The sequence below is a fragment of the Mobula hypostoma genome, chromosome 6 (genome assembly GCF_963921235.1).
Source record: "Mobula hypostoma chromosome 6, sMobHyp1.1, whole genome shotgun sequence".
Classification (NCBI taxonomy): domain Eukaryota; kingdom Metazoa; phylum Chordata; class Chondrichthyes; order Myliobatiformes; family Myliobatidae; genus Mobula; species Mobula hypostoma.
Genome location: NC_086102.1, coordinates 97424280 through 97450419, shown reverse-complemented (window position 1 = coordinate 97450419; position 26140 = coordinate 97424280). Strand labels below are relative to the sequence as shown.

The window sequence follows — 26140 nt, the reverse complement described above, 5'->3', positions numbered from 1 at the left end:
CCACAACATAAATTATCTTCTAGATTGGATGAATATGGGAATGTATCAGGTTACAAAATAAATTGGGATAAAAGTGAAATTTTACCTCTTACTAAAGGAGACTATAGTCAATGTCGATTAGTAACCCAATTTAGATGGCCGGTAAATGGTATAAAGTATTTAGGTATAAGACTTGATAATGATGTAAAGAATTTATATAAATTTAATTATTTACCTCTATTGAAAAAAATTCAAGAACATCTTGACAAATGGATGATATTACCAATAACATTATTAGGTAGAGTCAATGTTGTAAAAATGAATATATTTCCTAGATTACAGTATTTGTTTCAAACATTACCAATACAATTGCCACAGAAATTTTTTCAAGAGTTAAATAAATGTGAGAAAATTTCTTTGGAAAAGTAAAATGTCAAGAATATCATTGGAAAAATTGACATGTAAATTTGGGTTAGGAGGGTTACAACTTCCAAACTTTAAAAACTATTATAAAGCAAATCAACTTAGATTTATTGCATCTTTCTTCGATGATCGAAAACCAGCATGGATTAAAATAGAACTAGACAAGATAGGAGAAAATAGACCTGAAGATTTTATATATAAATGGGAATCTAAATCGATACGGGAAAAGAAAGAATCTCCTATATTAACACATTTGATTGATCTATGGAATAAGATAAATGTTGATAATGAAACACAGAAATCTCTATTAGCAAGGAGACCTTTGTTCCAAAACAGACTTATTCCTTTTACAATGGACAATCAACTTTTATATAATTGGTACCAAAAAGGGATTAAATTTATAGGAGATTGTTTTGAACGAGGTATATTGATGTCATTTGAACAATTAAAGGATAAATATAAAATATCTAATAATACTTTCTTTTGTTACTTTCAATTAAGGGCTTACTTAAAAGGTAAGCTGGGTCAAACAATGTTTTTGCCAAAACCTAATGAAATTGAAATTTTAATTCAAAAAGGGAAAATTAAAAAATTTATTTCTTGTATGTATAATTTGATTCAAGAACAGACAATTAAACAAGGAACCCATAAGTTAAAGCAAAAATGGGAAACAGATCTGAATATTAATATTGATGAAACTAATTGGTCAAGACTTTGTCTTGACAGTATGACAAATACAATAAATGTTCGACTTAGATTAGTACAATATAATTTTTTACACCAATTATATATTACACCGCAAAAAATAAATAGATTAAATTCAAATCTATCTGATAAATGTTTTCGGTGTAATCAAGAAATTGGTACTTTTTTACATTCTACTTGGTCTTGTTTTAAAATTCAACCCTTTTGGATAAATTTAAGAATCTTATTGGAACAAATTACTGCAACTCAACTTCCACATAACCCTATATTATTTTTATTAGGTGATATTGAAGGGATAAAACCAAAACTTAAATTGAATAAATATCAGAAAGAATTTATAAAAATTGCATTGGCAGTAGCTAAGAAGACTATAGCAGTTACTTGGAAATCTGATTCATATTTAAGTATGGATCGTTGGAATAATGAAATGGCACTCTATTCCACTCGAAAAAATTACTTATAATTTAAGAGATAAATATGTAACATTTTTGAATATTTGGCGCCCTTATTTACAAAAGATAGGATGGCATATTTAAGTGCTCCGATAAAGATTTTGGTTACTTGGGGAAAGTAACGAATAATTATACCAAATTTATTTTGAATCCCATGGAGCATGTGGAAACCTTCCAATACCCAGGCGGTTCCTTTCTTTTTTTTTTCTTTTTCTTTCTTTTTAGGTAGGACTATATATGGGGGGGGGGGTTAAGGGGAGGGGGGAGGGTAGATTTTATTTTTTCATGTATTCTTTTTGAAAATTCAATAAAAATTATATTACAAAAAAAATAATGAAATGAAAAGTTTCTAAACATTAAAAATAACTATGAAGAGCAGGAAACAGTAAAAAACTAAATCAATTCAATATTTGGTTGACTACCCTTTGCCTTTAAAACTGCATGAATTCTCTTAGGCAGCTGTCCCCAACCACCGGGCCACGGACCAGCACCGGGCCGCAAAGCATGCGCTACCGGGCCGCAAGGAAGCGATATGATTTGGCATATGAGTCAGCTGCACTTTTCCTCATTCCCTGTCACGCCCACTGTTGAGCTTGAACGCGTGCGAGGTCATTACCCGCGTGTCATCCATTTCAGCGCGGGAAGGAGATCAACTCCTCGAGCTTGTAAATGACAGCGGGCTGGAAAGTATGTTTGACATAACATCTTTGCCGGCATTCTGGATCAAAGTCAAGGCTAAAAATCCTGAGACAGCCACAAAAGCACTGAAAACATTGCTTCCATTTCCAACATATCTCTGCAAGAATGTAACAAAAACTAAATTGTAGAATAGACTGGACATAAGGAACCCCCTTCGAGTATCGCTGTCTCCCGTCACCCCTCGATAGCACCGTCATGTTGCAGGAAAACAAGCCCAGGGCTCCCACTGACTCAGTGATATTGGTGTGTTGCAATGATTTTATATGTTCATACGGGGAAAATATGTGCTGTGTGTTTAATATCCAAACGTTACTTAAAATGTTATGATGCTAATGACTTATATAACCATATAACAATTACAGCACGGAAACAGGCGATCTCTCCCCTTCTAGTCCGTGCTGAACGCTACTCTCACCTACTCCCACCGACCTGCACTCAGCCCACAACCCTCCATTCCTTTCCTGTCTATATACCTATCCAATTTTTCTTTAAATGATAATATCGAACCTGCCTCTACCACTTCTACTGGAAGTTCGTTCAACACTTACTTCAAGCTCCCCTGATAATTGACTTATCACTATATTCATGCGAGGAAAGTATGCGCTGTGCGTTTAATATTAAATTTGTTAGATAAACCCTTTTAGAAGGGAAATTGAGTGTATTAGCCTCTTATCACCGATATTCCGGCCATGATTAACACCCCCCCGCCCCCCCCAAACAGAATTGCCAAAAACAATTTACAGAAAAAACCGTACACGCATGCGCAAGTCACGCATACGCACTGGTGCCCGCGCAAGGCTTCATGGTCATTGTAGTCTTTTGGGGTAAACCCAGCATATTTGACTGCTACTCTCGTCCGTTGGCAACCCTACCACCACCACCACCCCCCACCCCCTGGTCGGCTGGTCCGCAAGAATATTGTCAATATGAAACCAGTCAGCAGTGCGAAAAAGGTTGGGGACCCCTGCTCTTAGGTACACTGTCATGCAGTGTTATAAGAAAGCCAGCTGGTAGGTTGTTCCAAGCATCTTGGAGAGCTTGTCACAGTTCTTCTGCAGACTTTGCCTGAATCACTTGCTTGTCTCTCCAGGTAATCCCAGACAGCCTTGCTGATGTTGAGATCAGGGCTCTGTGGAGGCCATACCATCTGTTGCAGAACTTCTTTTTCTTCTTTGCACTAAAGATAATTCTTTACGACCTTGGCCGTGTGTTTGAGGGCATTGTCCTGCTACAGAATGAAATTGAGACCGATCAGATGCCTATCTGATGGCATTGTGTGTGATGGATGAGAATCTGCTTGTACTTCTCAGCAATGAGGATTCCATTAATTCTGACCAGATCACCATCTTCATTTGCAGAAATGCAGCACCAAACCCGCAAGAAACCTCCACCTTGATTTACTGTTGGCTATAGACACTTATTCATTTAGCACTCTCCAGATCTTCTAAAGACAAACTGCCTCCTGTCTTGAGCCAAAAATATCAAATTTTGACAAGTCAGTCCAGAGCACTTGCTGCCATTGTTCAACATCCTAGTACTTGTGTTTTTGTGCACAGATGAGTCTCTTGGTTTTGTTTCCACTTCAGAGGAACGGCTCTTTGGCAGCAACTATTCCATGAAGACCACTTCTGACAAGCCTTCTCCAGACTGTAGAGGGGTACACTTCAGTTTCAGTGCTTTCCGTGAGTTCAGAGATAATGGCAGTGATCGACTTTTTCCATTTTAGAAAGGATGCCAGTCTGACCTACTTCTTGTCTGCTGCACTCAGTTTGTGTGGTCAACCACTGCGTTTCTGGTCTTCAACCTTGCCCATTTCTTTGTGTTTCTTCAGAACAGCTTGGGCAACACACCTTGAAACTCCTGTCTGTCGCGAAATTTTTGCTTGGGAGAGACCTTCCTGATACAGGACGACCACCTTGTGTCTTGTTGTTATGCTCACTCTTGCCATGGTGTATTGATGATTTAAGAATTAAACTGTCACATCTGCCACACCCTCACCTTTAAGTCTGGTTGTCCTTTGCTCAGTTTGATTCCTTCTACACCCATTTTTGTTACAGTTAGTCATCTTTGTTTAATCATGCACTGGGCTGTATACCTACAAAGTCATCAAGTTTGTATTTGAAAAGTGGTCTATTAATTAATAAGTTACTTTCTTTAGCAAAATACAAACATTCTCCGTAAAATTTAATTTTTTTGTAAAATCTAAAATTTGCCCTTTTCTACTGACATACTAATGCAGAAGGCAAAAATAAACAAAATTTACATTTTAAAAAATCTGGAGGGCCTAAGACTTTTGCACCTCAGTCATGGCCCCTCTTAACTCTCCCACTCCAGGGAAAATAGAAATATTTTATATAAAAAGTGGCAGCATCAATACCAACAGAGTGAACGGCCAATGGCCAGAGACATATCACTGTAAGGCACTGGTTTGGAGACAATAGGAGTAATATGTGCCATTTTGGTTGCAACACTATAGGAAGTATGTGATTACACGCAAAGATGACTTATCAGAATGCTGCCTGAATTAATGCATGTTACGAGAATACACATAAAATTAAGATGTTTGCTGGCCTGGGCTAGCATCAGTGGCATCAGCAGTTGGTCTGCCACCTGCCCTCAGGGGAAGGAGAGATAAGGAACAATGGAGCAGCGTCTGGAGATGTGTAATGAAGGGATGTGGGAGGAAGAGCTGTCTGGAGCGGCTCCCCCCTTTGAACCCTGAACTGTTTGAAGTGATGGACAGGCGATACCCCAGCAGGGGGATAAAAAGGGACAGGTTCGCTAAGACAGACAGACACGCCACCCGAGGTAACGAGACCCTGGAAGCGGTGCGCTTCTCACGAGTGGGTGAGAAGTCCCAGACAACGACAAGGGTGGAAAGGTACGATCAGCGGGAACCCGGTGTGTGTCCGCCCTTGCCTGGGTGCCGGGTTCACTGCAGAGGATCGACTGCATCTGGAGGAGGGGTCACAGTCGGTGACCTCAGGTGACATCACCAAGGACCCGCCCAAATGCTGTTTGTGAGCCATCCCGCTGGTCTGTGAGTGAAGCAGTGTTCTGAATGATCAGTTGTTCCTATTCTGTCTCTCTTCCCCCACCTTGTCCATCGCCATGGCAACGATTACTGCGAACTGAACTACAAACTGGACTGAACTTTTGAGTCATTTTGAAATTGGTCATTTACCCCTAGACAACGATAGAGCTTGATTGATGCTGTTATCTTAATTCTGTGCACATGTGTGGTTATCATTGTTGAATTGTTGCATTTATTATCCTTTCGATTACTGTGTTGCTTGTTTCTTTAATAAAACTTTCTTAGTTCTAGTACCCCAGACTCCAACTGAGTGATCCATTTCTGCTGGTTTGGCAACCCAGTTACGGGGTACGTAACATAAGTGGGGTTCTCGTCCGCGATTTTGAACGCTAAATTTGGGACGGAGTAAATTGATTGGGTTAAAATTCCCGAAAGAAAGAAAAGACAAACAGCAGAAATGGAGGTTGAGGAATTTATAAAGGCGCCGACCTTGGAGGCATTAGAGGATGCCAGGAAATCGGAATTGATAGCTGTGGCAAAACGGGTGAATCTTGCTAAGGTGAAGTCGACAATGAGGAGAGAGGAGATACACAGAGCTATTGTAGAGCACTATGTATCTAAAGGTGTGTTTCCCCAAGGTGAGCTGGGGGAGGTGTCTATTGAAAAACCTGCTGGAGACGCGGTACAGGTACAGCTTGAAAAACTGAGACTCGAGCACGAGTTCCGGGTACGGCAGTTAGAAAGGCAGGAGAAAGAGAGAGAGTTAGAAAGGCAGGAGAAAGAGAGAGAGTTAGAAAGGCAGGAGAAAGAGAGAGAGTTAGAAAGGCAGGAGAAAGAGAGAGAGGTAGAAAGGCAGGAGAGGGACAGACAGTTGGAGAGAGAAGAGAGAGAGAGGGACAGACAGTTGGAGAGAGAAGAGAGAGAGAGGGACAGACAGTTGGAGAGAGAGGAGAAACAGAGGGAAAGGGAATTTGAGCTGGAGAAGTTAAAGATAAGGGCCGAGCAGGGGCTCGTGCCGAACCAAGGTGGAGGGTTCCGGGCGACCCAGGAGGTTAGGCTGGTTCCCCCATTTGACGATACCGATGTGGATCGGTACTTTCTCCATTTCGAAAAAGTGGCCATAAGTCAGGAATGGCCGAGGGATAAGTGGGTTGTCTTACTTCAGAGTGTACTGAAAGGGAAGGCCCAACAAGCTTACTCCGCTTTATCCGCGGAAGATGCCCAGAAGTATGAGGTGGTGAAGGAGGCCATCCTCAGGATTTATGAGTTGGTCCCGGAGGCATACCGGCAGAGGTTCCGGAATGCGAGGAAGCGGTGGGACCGCACGTATTTGGAGTTTGCTCGCGAGATGCAAACATATTGTGAGCGTTGGTGCGCCTCGAAAGGGGTAGAGGGGGATTATGACAGACTGCTGCAGCTGATTCTGATTGAGCAGTTTAAAGGTTGTGTCCCTGAGGGTATGAGACCCTACCTCGATGAGAAAGAGGCAGCCACGTTAGCCGCAACTGCTAAGTTAGCGGATGAGTATGCGTTGACGCATAAAATGAAGGTTGCCCCGAGTAAAGGCTACCAGAAGGGTAGTCAGGACGGAGGGGAGAGTCCGCCGGAAAAGTCAGAAAGTAAGCCGGGGACTAGTGAAAAGGATAAGGTAGACCGGGAGCAGTCCGGTAGGAAGTCTCCTGGGGTCGTCTGTTATAATTGTGGGAAAGTCGGACACTTTGCGTCCAGGTGCTTTGCCCCAAGGAAGGAGACGGGGAAAGGAAAAGCGGAAATTTTGAATGGCTGTATTGAGCTGTTAAGCGAACCGCTAGGGAAGGACAGGTCTGAAAAAGTCCAGGAAGGGCGCGAGAGGTTTATCTCGGCCGGACTGGTGTCAGTGAAAAAGAGGTTAAAACCAGTTCCAGTGCGGATCTGGAGAGACACGGGAGCGTGTCAGTCACTAATACTGAAGAGTGTATTAGAGTTTAGCTCAGAGACCCAGACTGGGGAGGTAGAGGTCAAAGGTGTTGGGGAAGGGACAGAGTCAGTCCCTTTGCACCAGATACATTTACAGAGCAACCTGGTCTCTGGACTAGTCACGATCGGGGTGAGGTCCGAATTACCGATGAAAGACGTGGAAGTCTTGCTCGGTAATGACATCGCCGGAGGAATCGTGTTCCCAGTCGTGAGATTGACGGGTCAGCCTGCCAGCATGGAGGCCCCGCCCGCGATGGTGAATTTGGCTGAAACATTTCTGCCAACCTTGTATGAGACAGGGTGTAGTGAGATAAGAGGTAGTGAGGGAGCTGGGACGGACGTAGCAGTAGCCAGGAAAGAATTTGTGCAGACGCAGGAGCGAGACGAGGGGCTGATGGTTTTGGCCGAGACCGCTCTCTCTGACACAGCCTTGACAAGGGAACTAGTAGGCTATTGTGCGGATGAGGAAGTGCTAAGGAAGAAAGGGAAATCAAGGACAGTATCCGCAGATGAGGAGTGGGGGGTGGTGCAAAAGAGTTATGGGGATGAGGTTTTTAACATGGCCCACGAGGTACCCCCCGGTGGACATTTTGCGGTGCTGGAGGAAACAGTTGGTGGAATCATGAAAGAGATTTACCGGCTGCCCAGGGGGAAAAATGTTATTGATCATGACCGACGCGAACTGAGACGGTCACCGGCTTTTGATATGCTAACAAACCTAGTCGGTGTTAGCGTGGAAATCAATGAAGCTAGGGGCCCCTTGATAAGAGGAAAGAACCATTTTGAAAAGATTAGGATGGGATCGGTCAGATGGGAGAAGGCTATTGTTTTGGCCAGGTCTACTGATAAGGTCTCTCCCTTAATCCCCGAAGGAGTAATTAAACGACTCGCACCCATGTGTTTGATTGTCCCGAGGAAATGCAAAGAACTGGGACGTTGGGTGATTGTGGTTACAATAGGGCGGCCAAGTAAACAACACCCATATTTTTTGAGTAATTCAGTGACTAAAGGGCTGATGAACACAGAGGTGTGTATTGGCAATTTAACACGGCTGTCTGAAGCCAGCTTGATAGTGAACCTTGGAAAAAATGAATTCGGCCACACGAATGTCACTTACCTGGGAATTGTGGTGACACAGGGGCAGCTGGCAGGGATGCAAGCTACAGTGCAGGCTATCGCTGACCTCCCAACCCCGACGGACAAGAGGGCCCTCAGAAGGCTTTTGGAGATGGTGGGGTACTGCAGGAAGTTTTGCAATAACTCTGCGGTCAATACCCGTCCCCCTCCTACTAAGCCCTTGCGAGAGAAAATTGAGTCGGAATGGGACGACCCTTGTTGTTGTGGTCCGGGACAAAAACCAAATGAGAGGTTACATTGGTCGCAATTCATCAGTGTTTTTGGCCACTATGAAGTTTGCTGAGTTGGAGCCTGGTCTAAGGGATTATTAATAACACGTGTAAAAGGAACAGAAAATGTGATGACTGTCTGTCAAGGTGTTGACAGCTTCAAATTTTCTGTATTAGCTAAATAACTGTTAAAGATGTATATTGTGTATGTATCAGATAATGTAGTCATGTTTGTAATTTTTACCTCCCGGTAAAAATCCTTAAAGGGGGGAAGTGTTACGAGAATACACATAAAATTAAGATGTTTGCTGGCCTGGGCTAGCATCAGTGGCATCAGCAGTTGGTCTGCCACCTGCCCTCAGGGGAAGGAGAGATAAGGAACAATGGAGCAGCGTCTGGAGATGTGTAATGAAGGGATGTGGGAGGAAGAGCTGTCTGGAGCGGCTCCCCCCTTTGAACCCTGAACTGTTTGAAGTGATGGACAGGCGATACCCCAGCAGGGGGATAAAAAGGGACAGGTTCGCTAAGACAGATAGACACGCCACCCGAGGTAACGAGACCCTGGAAGCGGTGCGCTTCTCACGAGTGGGTGAGAAGTCCCAGACAACGACAAGGGTGGAAAGGTACGATCAGCGGGAACCCGGTGTGTGTCCGCCCTTGCCTGGGTGCCGGGTTCACTGCAGAGGATCGACTGCATCTGGAGGAGGGGTCACAGTCGGTGACCTCAGGTGACATCACCAAGGACCCGCCCAAATGCTGTTTGTGAGCCATCCCGCTGGTCTGTGAGTGAAGCAGTGTTCTGAATGATCAGTTGTTCCTATTCTGTCTCTCTTCCCCCACCTTGTCCATCGCCATGGCAACGATTACTGCGAACTGAACTACAAACTGGACTGAACTTTTGAGTCATTTTGAAATTGGTCATTTACCCCTAGACAACGATAGAGCTTGATTGATGCTGTTATCTTAATTCTGTGCACATGTGTGGTTATCATTGTTGAATTGTTGCATTTATTATCCTTTCGATTACTGTGTTGCTTGTTTCTTTAATAAAACTTTCTTAGTTCTAGTACCCCAGACTCCAACTGAGTGATCCATTTCTGCTGGTTTGGCAACCCAGTTACGGGGTACGTAACAGCATCATTTAAGAAATTTTGAATAATTTGTGTTTATTTTACCTGGACAAAGAGGCTAAAAGGGTGACCTAGTAAAGGTACAGAAAATAATGATGAGGATAGATAGGGTATGTATTTTTTCCAAGGTAGGACTCATTTAGAAAGAGGTTTGTGGTGTGAGGTCTTTAAGGGAATTGAGGGAAATGAATTTCACACAGGTTGGAGTCTGGAATGTGCCTCTCAACACTTAAGGAATCTAGACAAGTATGCGAATTTCCAAGGCACAGGTGGACAGGACACAGACCTAATGAGGGTAAATGGGATTTATGTATATTGGTGCAGCAGGTAGCATGGACATGGGCAAAAGCCTGTTGCTATGCCATATGACTCTGTAACTCTAAATATGAATGAGTGCACAGATCACTTCATTATACTTGCTATGAGTGAGCAATCATCATACTCACCTCAGGTTTAAATTCGTTAATGCCTGTAGATTAATGACTGTGTCTGGAATGACTCTGATGCAGTTATGATACAGGTTCAACATCTCCAAGGAGATAAAATGGCACACTTCCACTGGAATTTCACTCAGTCTGTTCTTCGACAGATCTGCCAAGGAAACAAAATGCAGCATTTAGCAGTTTGAATGTTGTCCCTTATACTGCCATGGTGCACTCAACAACAGCCAATTCATTATCAGAGCACACTGTTCTAGCAAACAGTTACTGACTTTATTTCCTCTGGAGATTCTTAAGTTCCAACCTCCAGCCTCTCAGTCACCAAACACTGAACAGCCAACATCTACCCGTCTACTATCCTGGTAGAATCATCAGTTCAATTTGTGCTTGCCCATGAAATCTATTTTTACCAAACTTGAATCTACTCTTTATTGTTGTGTCTAGTTTCTTTGCATTTCCATCTGCAACTCCTCTAGCACACTCTACCATTTTGACAGTTTTCAGGGTCTAACTGGCTCATTTTCGTACAGATGACCAATCCTCTAAAATGACATTCTGTACCAAAAGATTTCAATGATCCTACACTTCTCGGATCTACCAGCATCTCCATCACCACCCTTTGGCTGCCTGCCCCTCCTCATAAAGAACTTGCCCAATAATTGCATTCACTTCCTACGGGAATCAACATGAGCCTGGTTTCCTATATCTCTTTGTGTGATATATGGAAAGTTCCTTGCTTCAGTTCTACTTAAGCTCCTTGCCTCACACATTGAGGCTAGTTCTTGCTTGTACATAAATTAAAAGCTTCACCCCTCCCCCCCCCGATCCCAATCTTCATCCTGTTCTCACCTTCGCATGGTCCATCTTTCATTCTTCCATACCCATAAGGTTACAGACTCTAAGATATAGGAACAGAATACAGCTATTCAGCCCATCAACTTTGCTCCACCATTCAATCAAGGCCAATGTTTTTTCAAACCTATTCCCTTGCCTTCTCCCCACGCAGCAATGAGTTCCATAAGTTCACCATACTCTGGCAGACGAAATTCTTCTTCATCTCAATTTCAAAGTGATGCTCCCTTATACTGAGGTATGCCCTTGAACCTTAGACTAATGGAAATATCTCCACATCTACTCTATCCAAGCCTTTAGCTTTCTGGAATGCCCTCTTTGCATCTCAAGGATCTAAATCAAGTACAGCAGCTACCACATCTATTATTTTGCCTGCTTCCGGTGAGGACTTTCATTACATTTCAAGTTCATATCTGCTCAGAGAGAATACTTGCTACACTTTTATCTTTCAACTTGGCATGTTACAACCCTCAGGAGATATTTAAGATTTGGACTTGAATGCAAAATGACATGGCATAGAAGGCCACAAGCAAAGTGCTAGAAAACAGGATTACACATCAAAACACTCAATTGCTGCTCCCTTGGAACCTGGCTCCTGCTGGACCGCATGGAACCTGGCTCTTGCTGGACTGCATGAATTGTCCCTGAACACCTGGAACACTGGTTATTTTGAATTATATTCATTACCCAGTTCAGGTAAGGGTTCTGCGAATTGCCTAAAACCCAAAATTTCATAAACTGGAAATACTATCAGATGAGATTACTATTGGCTAAGATTGTAAAAATTGCAATACTGGGTTGATTACATACAGACTACTAAAGATCTTAGCAACACACATCAAAGTTGCTGGTGAACGCAGCAGGCCAGGCAGCATCTCTAGGAAGAGGTGCAGTCGACGTTTCAGGCTGAGACCCTTCGTCAAGACTAACTGAAGGAAGAGTTAGTAAGAGATTTGAAAGTGGGAGGGGGAGGGGGAGATCCAAAATGATAGGAGAAGACAGGAGGGGGAGGGATGGAGCCAAGAGCTGGACAGGTGATAGGCAAAGGGGATATGAGAGGATCATGGGACAGGAGGGCCGGGGAGAAAGACAAAGGGGGGGGGGACCCAGAGGATGGGCAAGGAGTATAGTCAGAGGGACAGAGGGAGAAAAAGGAGAGTGAGAGAAAGAATCTGTGTATGAAAATAAATAACGGATGGGGTACAAGGGGGAGGTGGGCATTAGCGGAAGTCAGAGAAGTCGATGTTCATGCCATCAGATTGGAGGCTACCCAGACGGAATATAAGGTGTTGTTCCTCCAACCTGAGTGTGGTTTCATCTTTACAGTAGAGGAGGCCGTGGATAGATATGTCAGAATGGGAATGGGATGTGGAATTAAAATGTGTGGCCACTGGGAGATCCTGCTTTCTCTGGCAGACAGAGCGTAGGTGTTCAGCAAAGCGGTCTCCCAGTCTGCGTCGGGTCTCGCCAATATATAGAAGGCCACATCGGGAGCACCGGACGCAGTATATCATCCCAGCCGACTCACAAGTGAAGTGTCGCCTCATCTAGAAGGACTGTCTGGGGCCCTGAATGGTGGTAAGGGAGGAAGTGTAAGGGCATGTGTAGCACTTGTTCCGCTTACAAGGATAAGTGCCAGGAGGGAGATCAGTGGGGAGGGATGGGGGGGACAAATGGACAAGGGAGTCGCATAGGGAGCGATCCCTGCGGAAAGCAGGGGTGGGGAGGGAAAGATGTGCCTAGTGGTGGGATCCCATTGGAGGTGGTGGAAGTTATAGAGAATAATATGTTGGACCCGGAGGCTGGTGGGGTGGTAGGTGAGGACCAGGGGAACCCTATTCCCAGTGGGGTGGCGGGAGGATGGAGTGAGAGCAAGATGCGTGAATTGTGTTGAAGTGTGTTGCTTGAATTTCCAGCATCTGCAGAATTCCTGTTGTTTACTAAAGATCTCAGTTAATTTTGGATCTTAGTTATAAATAGTTCATTAACACAAATTAAAAACATGCAGAATCATGAGAGCTGCCAGTATTTCAGCCAGTAGTATGAATTAGTAGTTGATGACAAGAATAGCCAAGATGGACCAAGTGGCCTGTTTCTATATTCATGACTCCATCCAACTATTCAGATAATTACTCTTTACTTTCTTCAGAACTGATTGTTTCTGTTGAACGGTTATCAACCTGTGATTAGTTCAATTCTTCTCTCTCCAAAGACTTGCTGACCTGTAAGTATTCCCAATGCATAATTTTTATTCCAACCACTGCAGTGTTTAGTGTCTGTTACTTCATTTTGTCCCTCTTCTTTATTTTCATTCATCTCCTTCTACCTACTTATGCTCCAAAGAGATCAATTCATAGGTCAATTAATCAAAATCAATTGATTACAATTAATAACAATAAGACCGTAAGATATAGGAGCAGAATTAGGCCATTTGGCCCCTCGAGTCAACTCCACCATTTCATCATGAGTGAAACTATTTTCCTCTCAGCCCCAATCTCCTATCTCCTCCACATATCCCTTCATGCCTTGACCAATCAAGAATCTATCAATCTCTGCCTTAAATATACATAAAGACTTGGCCTCTACAGCTGCCTGTGGCAAAGAATTCCAGATTCACCACCCTCTGGCTAAAGAAATTCCTCCGCATTACCATTCTGAAAGGGTGCACCTCTATTCTGAGGCTGTGTCCTCTGGTCTTAGACTCTCCCACCACAGGAAACATCCTCTCCACATCCACTCTATCAAAATCTTTCACCATTTGACAGATTTCAGTGAGGTCACCACTCATTCTTCTGAATTCTAGTGAATACAGGCCCAGAGCCATCAGATGCTCTTCATATGACAAGCCATTCAATCCAGGAATCATTTTCGTGACAACCAACACACACAAAATGATGGAGGAACTCAGCAGGCCAGGCAGCATCTACGGAAGAGAGTACAGTTGACGTTTCTTCATTTGAATTGCAGATCATAACTATTTTCTATATAAAAACTTCCGTTGCTACAGTCCGAAGTTTCCGCCTGGTTCAAAGAGGCAACAATCATCCAAGTGCCCAAGAAGAGCAGGGTGAGCTGCCTTAATGACTATCGTCCAGAAGCCCTCACATTTACGGTGATGAAGTGCTATGAAAGGTCGGTTATGGTTAGATTTAACTCCTGTCTCAGCAAGGATCTGGACTCACTGCAATTTGCCTATTGCCAAAATAGGTCTACAGTGAATGCAATCTCATTGCTCTTCACGTGGCCTTGGATCACCTGAATAACAGTAATACTTACGTCAGGCTGCTGTTTATTGACTACAACTCAGTGTTTAACACAATTATTCCTACAGTCCTGATCAATCAGCTACAGAATCTGCACCCCTGTATGTCCCTCTGCAACTGGAAGACCACAATCTGTGTGGACCGGAAATAACATCTCCACCTCACTGACAATTAACACTGGCGCACCTCAAGGATGCATGCTTAGCCCACTGCTCTACTCTCTCTACACCCATGTCTGTGTGGCTAGGCACAGATCAAATGAAATCTATAAATTTGCTGACAACAGAACTTGATGGCCGAATTTCAGGTGATGACGAGAAGTCATACAGGAGCAAAATAAGGACATAAATATAGGAGCAGAATTAAACCATTGGCCCATCAAGTCTGATCTGCCATTTCATCATGGCTGATCCATTTTCCCTCCCAGCCCCACTCTCCTACCTTCTCCCTGTATTCCCTGACTAACCAAGAATCTATCAACCTTTGCCTTAAATATACCCAATGACTTGGCCTCTACAGCCACTTGTGGCAACAAATTCCAAACATTCACTACTCTCTGGCTAAAGAAATTCCTTACCTCCAGTCTAAAAGGACATCCCTCTATTTTGAGGCTGTGCCCTCTGGACCTAGACTCTCCCACCATAGGAAACATCTTGTCCACATCCACTCTGTTGAGGCCTTTCACCATTCGATAGGTTTCAGTAAGATCACCACTCGTTCTTCTGTAGCCTCTCTACTTCCTCAAAACTACCTGCCCCTCCCTACTTGTCTTTCTATCTACCTGCCCCTCCACCTATCTGTGTCTCTACCAGCCCCTCCACCTGTCTTCATATCTACCTGCCCCTCCACCTATCTTTATATCTACCTGCCCCTCCACCTGTCTTCTTATCTACCAGCCTCTCTGTCTTCATCTCTACCTGCCCCTCCACCTATCTGCGTATCTACCAGCCCCTCCACCTGTCTTCTTATCTAGCCCTGCCCCTCCACCTATCTTCATATCTACCTGCGCCTCCACCTGTCTTCTTATCTACCAGCCACTCCACCTGTCTTCTTATCTACCTGCCCCTCCACCTATCTTCATATCTACCTGCCCCTCCATCTGTCTTCATATCTACCTGCCCCTCCATCTTTCATATCTACCTGCCCCTCCATCTGTCTTCATATCTAGCTGCTCCCCTACCTATCTTCATATCTACCTGTCCCCACCTATCTTTATATCTACCTGCCTCTCCACCTGTCTTCAGATCTACCTGCCTCTCCACCTATCTTCATATCTACCTGCCCCTCCATATCTACCTGCCCCTCCATCTGTCTTCATATCTACCTGCCTCTCCATCTGTCTTCATATCTACCTGCCCCTCCATCTGTCTTCATATCTACCTGCCTCTCCACCTGTCTTCATATCTACCTGCCCCTCCACCTAGCTTCGTATCATCCGCAAACTTGGCCACAAAGCCATCAATTCCATCATATATCAGCCAGTTGAGTGGTGTTGTAGCAAGTCCCCCCACCAAGAATTCCAGCAATTGAACTGAACGTGGCAGAGCCCACGTGGCAGGAGGACCAGGATATCATCAAGAGAGCAAAGTCATCTGACACCCCTGGACCAAGTGGTATATAAGAAATGCCATAAACTCTTCTGGAAGTTGTAGAAGATCATGAGGAAGATTTGGACCAAAGGCTCTATCCCACCAAGCTGGAAACTGGGAACGACGCTTTGTTCGCAAGGAAGAAGATTCCTCCACAATCACCCAGTTTAGGACAATCTCCCACCTTAGCATGGAGTGCAGGATATTCTTCTCACTACTTGTGAGAAGGTTGGCCTTCTACTTAATGGAGAACCACTATATCGACACATCCATCCAGAAAGGTGGCATCCTGGGTTTCTCTGGGTGCCTTGAACACACCTCAATAATCAGCCAGTTGATCCACGAGGCCAAGCAGAAGAAAGGTGACCTAACAATCATCTGGTTAGACCCAGCCAACGCCTACAGATCAATTCCACATGTCCTCATCCAGGTTGGCCCAGACCACTACCATATCCCGCCAGTAACACAAGACATGATCACCAGCTACCTAGGGTGATTCAAGCTACACTTCACTACAGCCAACTTTACAACCAGGTGGCAAGACCCTCAAAAAAGGGATTCCAAACAACTGTACCTTCTTCCCCCATCTTGATTGTCGTGGGCATGAAGCTTCTCACATCAGTCGCAGCAGACGTAACCTGAGGCCCAGTGTTGGAGCCTGGGATCCGACAACCTGCAATACGGGGGTAGGGGGGTTCGTGGATAACATCACAGTAACCACAGTAACCCCTGTCCAAGCAAGATGGGTACTGGAACCCTGGACAATGTCGCTACCTGGGCTACAATGACCTTTAAGGCCAAGAAATCCAGACACATGGTAATCAAAAAGGGCAAGAGTTACTAACAAGTTCAAATACAGGGAGAAGTTATAAAGGACAACCCAGTAAAGTGTCTTGGAAAGTGGTTTAATGCAGCAATGAAGGATAGTGCCAACATCACCAACACTGTAAAGCAAACTGAAAATTGGCTGAAGAAGAATGATAAAGCCGGACTCCCTGGTAAATATAAGACATGGTTGTACCAACATGGTCTTCTACCAAGGCTGCTCTGGCTTTTCACAGCGTACGAGTTCCTCATGACCACTGCAGACAGCATCAAGAGTAAAGTTAACACAAATCTACACTTTGCCACCTTGAACTCCTCCACTACCAATGACAAGAGGAGCTGTAGCTGGCCTAATCTTATGTAGAACCCCAATGAAGAAAAACTGGGGCGGGAGGGGGTGAATCCCAGCTACCTTCGCAAGTACTTGTTAACTTTTGTCTCAGTGAGTTTTATAACTGCAAAGGAAAAAATCAATGTCACCTATCTCAGCTTTCATTACATAAGAACCTTTTACTAAAACCATGTAGTAACGTCAGAGGTGCCATATAGAAGTCAGCTTTGAAACAAAGTCTGCTGCTACTGAGCAAATCCCCATCCTCAGTAAAACAATTTGTGTAGATTCACGTGTAAATACCTCTGCAGCATACACCGTCTGTTACAACCTCAAAATATTCAACTATGAGTCAACATGATAAAGGTATTGGGGGTAAGGTATTGATGTGGATAGAAAATTGGTTGGCAGACAGGAAGCAAAGAGTGGGAATAAACGGGACCTTTTCAGAATGGCAGGCGGTGACTGGTGGGGTACCGCAAGGCTCAGTGCTGGGACCCCAGTTGTTTACAATATATATTCATGACTTGGATGAGGGAATTAAATGCAGCATCTCCAAGTTTGCGGATGACACGAAGCTGGGCGGCAGTGTTAGCTGTGAGGAGGATGCTAAGAGGATGCAGGGTGACTTGGATAGGTTAGGTGAGTGGGCAAATTCATGGCAGATGCAATTTAATGTGGATAAATGTGAAGTTATCCACTTTGGTAGCAAAAACAAGAAAACAGATTATTATCTGAATGGTGGCCGATTAGGAAATGGGGAGGTGCAACGAGACCTGGGTGTCATTATACACCAGTCATTGAAAGTGGGCATGCAGGTACAGTAGGCGGTGAAAAAGGCGAATGGTATGCTGGCATTTATAGCAAGAGGATTCGAGTACAGGAGCAGGGAGGTACTACTGCAGTTGTACAAGGCCTTGGTGAGACCACACCTGGAGTATTGAGTCCTGACGAAGGGTCTCGGCCTGAAACGTCGACTGCGCCTCTTCCTATAGATGCTGCTTGGCCTGCTGCGTTCACCAGCAACTTTGATGTATGTTGCTTGAATTTCCAGCATCTGCAGAATTCCTGTTGTTTTCTGGAGTATTGTGTGCAGTTTTGGTCCCCTAATCTGAGGAAAGACATCCTTGCCATAGAGGGAGTACAAAGAAGGTTAACCAGATTGATTCCTGGGATGGCAGGACTTTCATATGATGAAAGACTGGATGAACTAGGCTTATACTCATTGGAATTTAGAAGATTGAGGGGGGTCCTGATTGAAACGAATAAAATCCTAAAGGGATTGGACAGGCTAGATGCAAGAAGATTGTTCCCGATGTTGGGGAAGTCCAGAACGAGGGGTCACAGTTTGAGGATAAAGGGGAAGCCTTTTGGAACCGAGATGAGGAAAAACTTCTTCACACAGAGCATGGTGAATCTGTGGAATTCTCTGCCACAGGAAACAGTTGAGGCCAGTTCATTGGCTATATTTAAGAGGGAGTTAGATATAGCCCTTGTGGCTAAAGGGATTGGGGGTATGGAGAGAAGGCAGGTACAGGGTTCTGAGTTGGATGATCAGCCATGATCATACTGAATGGCGGTGCAGGCTCGAAGGGCCGAAGGGCCTACTCCTGCACCTATTTTCTATGTTGCAAGTTCTCTTCTCAATTTTTCAGCTGTTTCCCCTTCATTGCAATAAAAGCCAAAATCATGGCTACAAAAAAAATCACCCAATTAAGATCATTCTTTTTGATAGCACAGAGTTCATGCAATAATCCATTTATGCATAACCACTGCTAGTCTCCTAATAGAGCAAATTCACTCTTTTCTGGAAGCCTCTAACGATCTGGAAGATTAGATGCAAGGAAACTGGAAGTCAAAAAAAGACCAGCAAAGACTGGGAAGCTGTGGGAGATAGATGGGGAATGGAATACAAGCAGCACTGCTTTAGAACAGCTAATACTACATGGAGGATAAGTCTGCCGGGAACCCATTGGAATTAATGGCAGAGGTAAGACAAGAATGATTTAAGGTGGCACTGGTGAAGCTCAGTGACTGCTTGCTGGTGGCCAATAAAACAAAGAAAACAACTAAATACTTCATTAATTACAGTTTTTCTGCAAAATGATCACTGCAAACAATAGACATTAACTTCCGCCGGCTGGTGGCGCAATGGCATCAGCGCTGGACTCTGGAGCAAAGGCTCTGTTGTGTACGGTCTGAATCAAGGCTGTGTGATCTGGGCCAGAGAGTGGCGAATGAGCCAGTGTTTGGCCATCCCTGGAGCGAACTTGGAGGCAATTCAATTTGGCAGAACCAAGGCAAGGCGAGTGGAGGCAAGGCAGAGTCAAGGCTGTGGGGCCCCGACCTGCGTCTGAGAGCGAGGAAAGACCCAAGGTTTGATCAATTTAAGTCCCGAGCCAAATTGGAAAAGTTGGGTACGGGCCAAATTGAGGTGGCGGAGCACCAGCCTGAGACAGTATCGAAGTGGCAGGGTCCAGGTCTGAGATAAAGTCTGAACTATTTAAGTGCCGGGCCAGATTGAAAAGGACAAGGCACCAGGGCCAGACACAAGGCATGAGCCGGTTCAAATCATTACTCCGCGAGATTCACTCATCTCTGCACCTAAATGTGGCTGTGGCCTGCAACTATCACAGTGTGACACACATCAAAGTTGCTGGTGAACGCAGCAGGCCAGGCAGCATCTGTAGGAAGAGGTGCAGTCGACGTTTCAGGCCGAGACCCTTCGTCAGGACTAACTGAAGGAAGAGTGAGTAAGGGATTTGAAAGTTGGAGGGGGAGAGGGAGATCCAAAATGATAGGAGAAGACAGGAGGGGGAGGGATAGAGCCAAGAGCTGGACAGGTGATAGGCAAAAGGGGATACGAGAGGATCATGGGACAGGAGGTCCGGGAAGAAAGCCAAGGAAGGGGGGGGGACCCAGAGGATGGGCAAGAGGTATATTCAGAGGGACAGAGGGAGAAAAAGGAGAGTGAGAGAAAGAATGTGTGCATAAAAATAAGTAACAGATGGGGTACGAGGGGGAGGTGGGGCCTTAGCGGAAGTTTGTGAACTCACTTTTGTAAACTTCAGTTCTGAATGCTGTTTGCTTACTTTTATTCTTTGCAGGGTTTTTTCCTTTTTTTTCCTCTGCACGTTGTGTGCTTGACTGTCTTTTTTTGCTTTAATGTTTTTTTTTGTTTTGTAGCTGCCTGTATGAAGACAAATCTCAAGCTTGTATAAAGTGTATATTGAAAGCCGAAGCACCCCACAGGGTGATACTGAGGTGACAATGGGCATTAGCTTGGATTTGAAAGTAAACATTTTATTTTTGGGCAGGATATTGAGTTCACAATGAAATTAAAAACTTTAATTCAAAGTGAGGTGATGTTCAGGGAGGGGTTGTAATGTGCAACACGAATAGAAAACTATGACTTTAACTTTCCTAGCATTTATTTGAAAGATGGCATACTGAACAAAGCCTTACACTATGGCTTCGGGAGAGGTGAGACTGAATTAAATCCTGTGTTGTCCACCAACACCTGGAAACTAAACCCAGGCATTTGGGTATCATAAAAAGGAAACATTGAGAAGGGTTGAAAAGGTCAAGTATGGCTCCCTCAATGACTCAAGGTAAATCAAACATGAGGATGGACCAGAAATAGACAAATATTAAATTGGAGTGCTTTCAATAAATTGAAAATGCAAGTGAAACCAAATGATTTGAACTATTTCAGAATGACATGGAAGAATATGGATGATGGGCATAGTCTACCATGTTAAAAATTGTAAACAGGTTAATGGAGCACGCAGCACATTTAATGTCACAGATTACATCAGTTATGACATTTCACTGCTGTACTATGGTCAAAATCAGGATTGTGATAGATTTCTGAAAGAAGATGCAATTTACGTTGATATCTCTTCATACCATCCTCATAAATCGGCTTTTACCTGCTTCCAATGACATTCATCCATCCAGTGTACATAGTATTGAAGCCTTAGGGTTGTATATATGCTCATTATCTGATGATACTTTTTAAGAGAAACTGAATACTTTTAGATTTACAACTGAACACCCAACATGCCTCCTTTAGAACTGTCAATCAAAATCCCTATGCCTTTCTGCAGAACCAATATTTCCTTAATTCATTATCTTTAGTTTTATTTCAAAACCTCCTGAAACATGTTATTAAGGACTTTGCTAAAGTTTACAGACATGACATCCACCACATTCCCCCACTTACACATGTAGTATCTTGTTTTGACATCTAAGTACTAAGAACTATTTTTGGACTGAGCCTACCGATAAAAAAAAGCTCTTCTTGAAAATTTTGCCCAAAGGGCTGGAACTGTTAAAAATATTTCTTCATTCCCCTCTTTTCTTGTGTTTTTCCAGTGCTCCCACTCCTTTGCTTTGGACTTTCATCCTTGCCTTTTTCCTCTCCCACCTGTGCCCCCAGTCAATTCTGCCCTCTATCCCCCTACTCTATTCTTTCCATTCTCTCTTCGACATCACTGCTTCACCCTTTGTACCTTTCCTTCTTTCCTTTGACAGTTACTTCTCATCCCCATGTGAGAAAGACTACCTGCCAGGTTAAGATTGACCAGTTTGTTTGCTCAGATCTCTGCTGAGTGATTATTCCAACTGCCCATTCTGGGAGGAAATTTAGCCAAATAGAAACTTGATGAAGAATTACATAGGTAAGGCTGCAATTCAGAATTGGAGTCAGAACTGGGTTTAATATCACCAGAAAATTTCATGAAATGTGTTGTCTTTAGCGGCAATACATAATAATAGAAAAAAAATTGAATTACAGTCAGTATGTATATGTTCTAAATAGTTAAATTAGTGCAAAAATAAAAATAAAGAAGCAATCAGTTAATCAGAGATTCTTGTCTCTTAGATGTTCAGTGGGATAGCATGGTACTTCAAAATTTCGACTCTTTCACTTCCAGAGCCAATCATATGACCTTGGAACTGTCTATTTGGCTGCAAAGAGAATTAAGCAAAATCAAATTTAAATGAGTCAAACTATCCCACCTACTTAAAACAAAAACAGACTGAAATCCTGAATTCTCTTTCCCCAAAAAAAATTATCTTTGAATTATCTCACCAACAGCACCAAATCCAATCTTTTAGTTATAATCTGTTGCAACAGATTCAGCTGATTCTAAAAAAACGGAAAAGCAGAGTTCTTCAAAGAATGGTGACAATGGAATCATTGTGCCTCTGTAATGCAGGAAATTCCTTAATTTCCCAATGAAAACTATTTGTTTCCTTGAACTCAATTACAATTCACACTTCCACTGCTCAAAGAATTTATTGTGCATTGAAAGACTGTTCCCAAAATGTTATTCCATAGCCATATTACACCCACACACTGAAATCTACGGATATAAATACAATTGCATAACTAAGATGAAATCTTTTCAGAAATGAATACTATATTTGACAGTCAGAATACATGAAAGAAATATTTGAGCATAATATCACTACAGTTCTGCTCTAGAAAGAGCTATATTTTGAGATTATATTAAAGGGGTCAGAAGGATTAAACAGGAGTGAACTCGACAAATAGATTTAGAGTATTGTGAAACACCCCAAGAAAAGTACAGGCTCCAACCACATATTGATAAAGGTGTGTTACTATTAAACAAAACCTTGTGTCACTATTCTTGGCTCTCAGCACAAGAGAACTTTAGACAGTTCAGCATTAAAGAACTGAAATGCACAGAAAAATGCATGTTTATAAATAATTATGTATCATCATGGCACCAGAAAATTTAAGTGACTGTACTGCTTGAAAGCCACACCTTCTAACTTCCCAGATATTCATCTTCATCTGTGATTGGGAAATACCTGGCAAATCATGGAAAATTTCTGTGGCCAAAATTAACATTATCCCAGCTTCCAGCTTATCAAAGAAATAGCCGTCCATAGTACATAGAAAAATGGTACTCTGCCTCACCTCTGTGATTGGGATTTTTAAAAAGGGATTAATGAGAGACACTGTATATTTTGATTTTCTAAAAGCCAATGATAAAGCTCCACGCAACACACACAAAATGCTGGTGGAACGCAGCAAGCCAGACAGCATCCATAGGAAGAAGCACAGTCGACATTCCGGGCCAAGACCCTTCGTCAGGACTAACTGAAAGAAGAGATAGTAAGAGACTTGAAAGTGGGAGGGGGAGGGGGAGATCCAAAATGATAGGAGAAGACAGGAGGGGGAGGGATAGAGCTAAGAGCTGGAAAGTTGATTGCCAAAAGGGATACAAGGCTAGAGAAGGGAGGGGATCATGGGACAGGAGGCCTAGGGAGAAAGAAAGGGGGAGGGGAACACCAAAGGAAGATGGACAGCAGGCAAGGAGTTATTGGGAGAGGGACAGAGAGAGAGAAAAAAGAAAGAGAGAGGAAAAAAGGGGGAAATAAATAAATAAAGAATGGGGTAAGAAGGGGAGGAGGGGCATTAACGGAAGTTAGAGCAGTCAATGTTCATGCCATCAGGTTGGAGGCTACCCAGACAGAATATAAGGTGTTGTTCCTCCAACCTGACTGTGGCTTCATCTTGACAGTAGAGGAGGCCATGGATAAACATATCAGAATGGGAATGGGACGTGGAATTAAAATGTGTGGCTACTGGGAGATCCTGCTTTCTCTGGCGGACAGGGGGTAGGTGTTCAGCGATACGGTCTCCCAGTCTATGTTAGGTCTTGCCAATATATAGAAGGCCGCACCGGGAGCACCGGATGCAGTATATCACACCAGCCGACTCACAGGTGAAGCGTCACCTCACCTGGAAGGACTGTCTAGGGCCCTGAATGGTGGTGAGGAAGAAGTGTAAGGGCATGTGTAGCACTTGTTCCGCTTATAAGGATAAGTGCCGGGAGGGCGATCGGTGGGTTTTTAGGTCCAGGCGTTGGCTTAATTTGTACAATCAACTAGTTTCATCAGTATATGCAGAAAGTATTTATTTATGAATAATGGACACTTGAAATTATTCAAAATTCTGCCATTCTGCTGAATTTGGATCAAATGATCATACACGCTTGTTGACTAGAATAACTCCTCTCACCCTTCATAGCTCTCATTTGTTTTAGGCCTAAACCCCTCAAAGGATGTATCCGAGTCCGTTCACTTTGGCATTCCCAATTTTAATCTCTCCACCACAGATGACCATGCCTTCAGCTGTCTCTGTAGGTTACTCATTCAATCCACCCCCTCTCTCTCTCTCTCTTCTCAGAAACTTCATAAAATCTGACTCTTTTGCCAGACCTTTGTTCATCTACCTACCTTAGTATTTCTCATCTTAAATGTAGTTTAAGTTATGCCCCCTGAAGCACCTTGAGCTGGTTTACAACATACACCATGTGGCCACTTTAATAGATACCTCCAGTATCAAATAAAGTAGCTACTGAGTATGTTCATGGTCTTCTGCTGCCGTAGTCCATCCACTTCAAGATTCGACATGTTGTGCTTTCAGAGACTTTTCTGCACACCACTGTTGTAACTAACGTGTGGTTATTTGAGTTGCTGTCAGCTCGAACTAGTCTGGCCATTCTCCTTTGACCTCTCCCATTACTAAGGTGTTTCCACCCACAGAACTGCCAATCACTGCATTTTTTTTTGTTTTTCACGCCATTCTCTGTAAACACTAAAGATTGTTGTGCATGAAAATCCCTGGAGATCAGTAGTTTGAGATATTCAAACGATCCTGTCTATAACCCACAAACATTCTATGGTCAGTCACTTCAATCACATTTCTACTCCATTCTGCTGCAACACTTGTTCCTTCAGCACCTCCCAGGGATCAAAACAGCCCTTCCAAGTGATGCAGAGATTCAAAAACACCTCCTCCAACCTGAGCTATTGCATTCGGTACTTGCAATGTGTCTTCCTCCACATGAGTGAGGCCAAACATAGACAGGGCAACAGCTTCAGAATAATAACCATAATATATAGAGGTACCAACTAGAGAGGATGCAAAATTAGATCTCCTATAAGGAAACGAGTTAGGACAGGTGACAGAAGTGTGTGTAGGGGAACAGTTTGGTTCCAGTGATCATAACACTATTAGTTTCAACTTGATCATGGATAAAGATAGATCTGGTCCTTGGGTTGAGGTTCTAAACCGGAAAAAGGCCAAATTTGAAGAAATGAGAAAGGATCTGAAAAGCGTGGATTGGGACAGATTGTTCTCTGGCAAAGATGTGATTGGAAAGTGGGAGGCTTTCAAAGGAGAAATTTTGAGAGTGCAGAGTTTGTATGTTCCTGTCAGGATTAAAGGCAAAGTGAATAAGAATAAGGAACCTTGGTTCTCAAGGGATATTGGAACTCTGATGATGAAGAAGAAGAGAGAGAAATATGACATGTATAGGAAACAGGGAGCAAATAAGGTGCTTGAGGTATAAGAAGTGCAAAAAAATACTTAAGAAAGAAATCAGGAGGGCTAAAAGAAGACATGAGGTTCCTTTGGCAGTCAAGGTGAAGGATAATCCAAAGAGCTTCTACAGGTATATTAAGAGCAAAAGGATAGTAAGGGATAAAATTGGTCCTCTTGAAGAGTGATCAGCTAGATATGGAACCAAAAGAAATGGGAGAGATCTTAAATGAATTTTTTGCGTCTGTATTTACTAAGGAAACTGGCATGGAGTCAATGGAAATAAGGCAAACAAGTAGTGAGGTAATGGAACCTATACAGATTGAAAAGGAGGAGGTGCTTGCTATCTTGAGGCAAATCAGAGTAGATAAATCCCCAGGACCCTGACAGGGTATTCCCTTGGACCTTGAAGGAGACTAGTGTTGAAATTGCAGGAACCCTGGCAGATATATTTAAAATGTCGGTATCTACAGGTGAGGTGCCGGAGGATTGGAGGATAGCTCATGTTGTTCCGTTATTTAAAAAAGGCTCTAAAAGTATTCCGGGAAATTATAGGCTGGTAAACTTGACGTCGGTAGTAGGTAAATTATTGGAAGGAGTACTGAGAAATAGGATCTACAAGCATTTGGAGAGACAGGGACTTATTAGGGAGAGTCAACATGACTTTGTGTGTCATGTTTTACCAATCTATTAAGAGTTTTTTGAGGAGGTTACCAGGAAAGTGGATGAAGGGAAGGCAGTGGATGTTGTCTAC

General features: G+C 43.4%; 1 protein-coding gene across 8 annotated transcripts in view; it reads right to left on the bottom strand.

Moving 5' to 3' along the window:
- LOC134348231 (leucine-rich repeat and calponin homology domain-containing protein 1-like) overlaps positions 1-26140 on the bottom strand; it is a 431827-nt gene that overhangs the window by 312061 nt on the left and 93626 nt on the right. For all 8 annotated transcript variants that reach the window (XM_063051296.1, XM_063051301.1, XM_063051300.1 and 5 more), the window contains exon 2: positions 10171-10315. In XM_063051296.1, coding sequence (XP_062907366.1) covers positions 10171-10315 — 145 coding nt within the window. The remainder of the gene's footprint in view (positions 1-10170; positions 10316-26140) is intronic.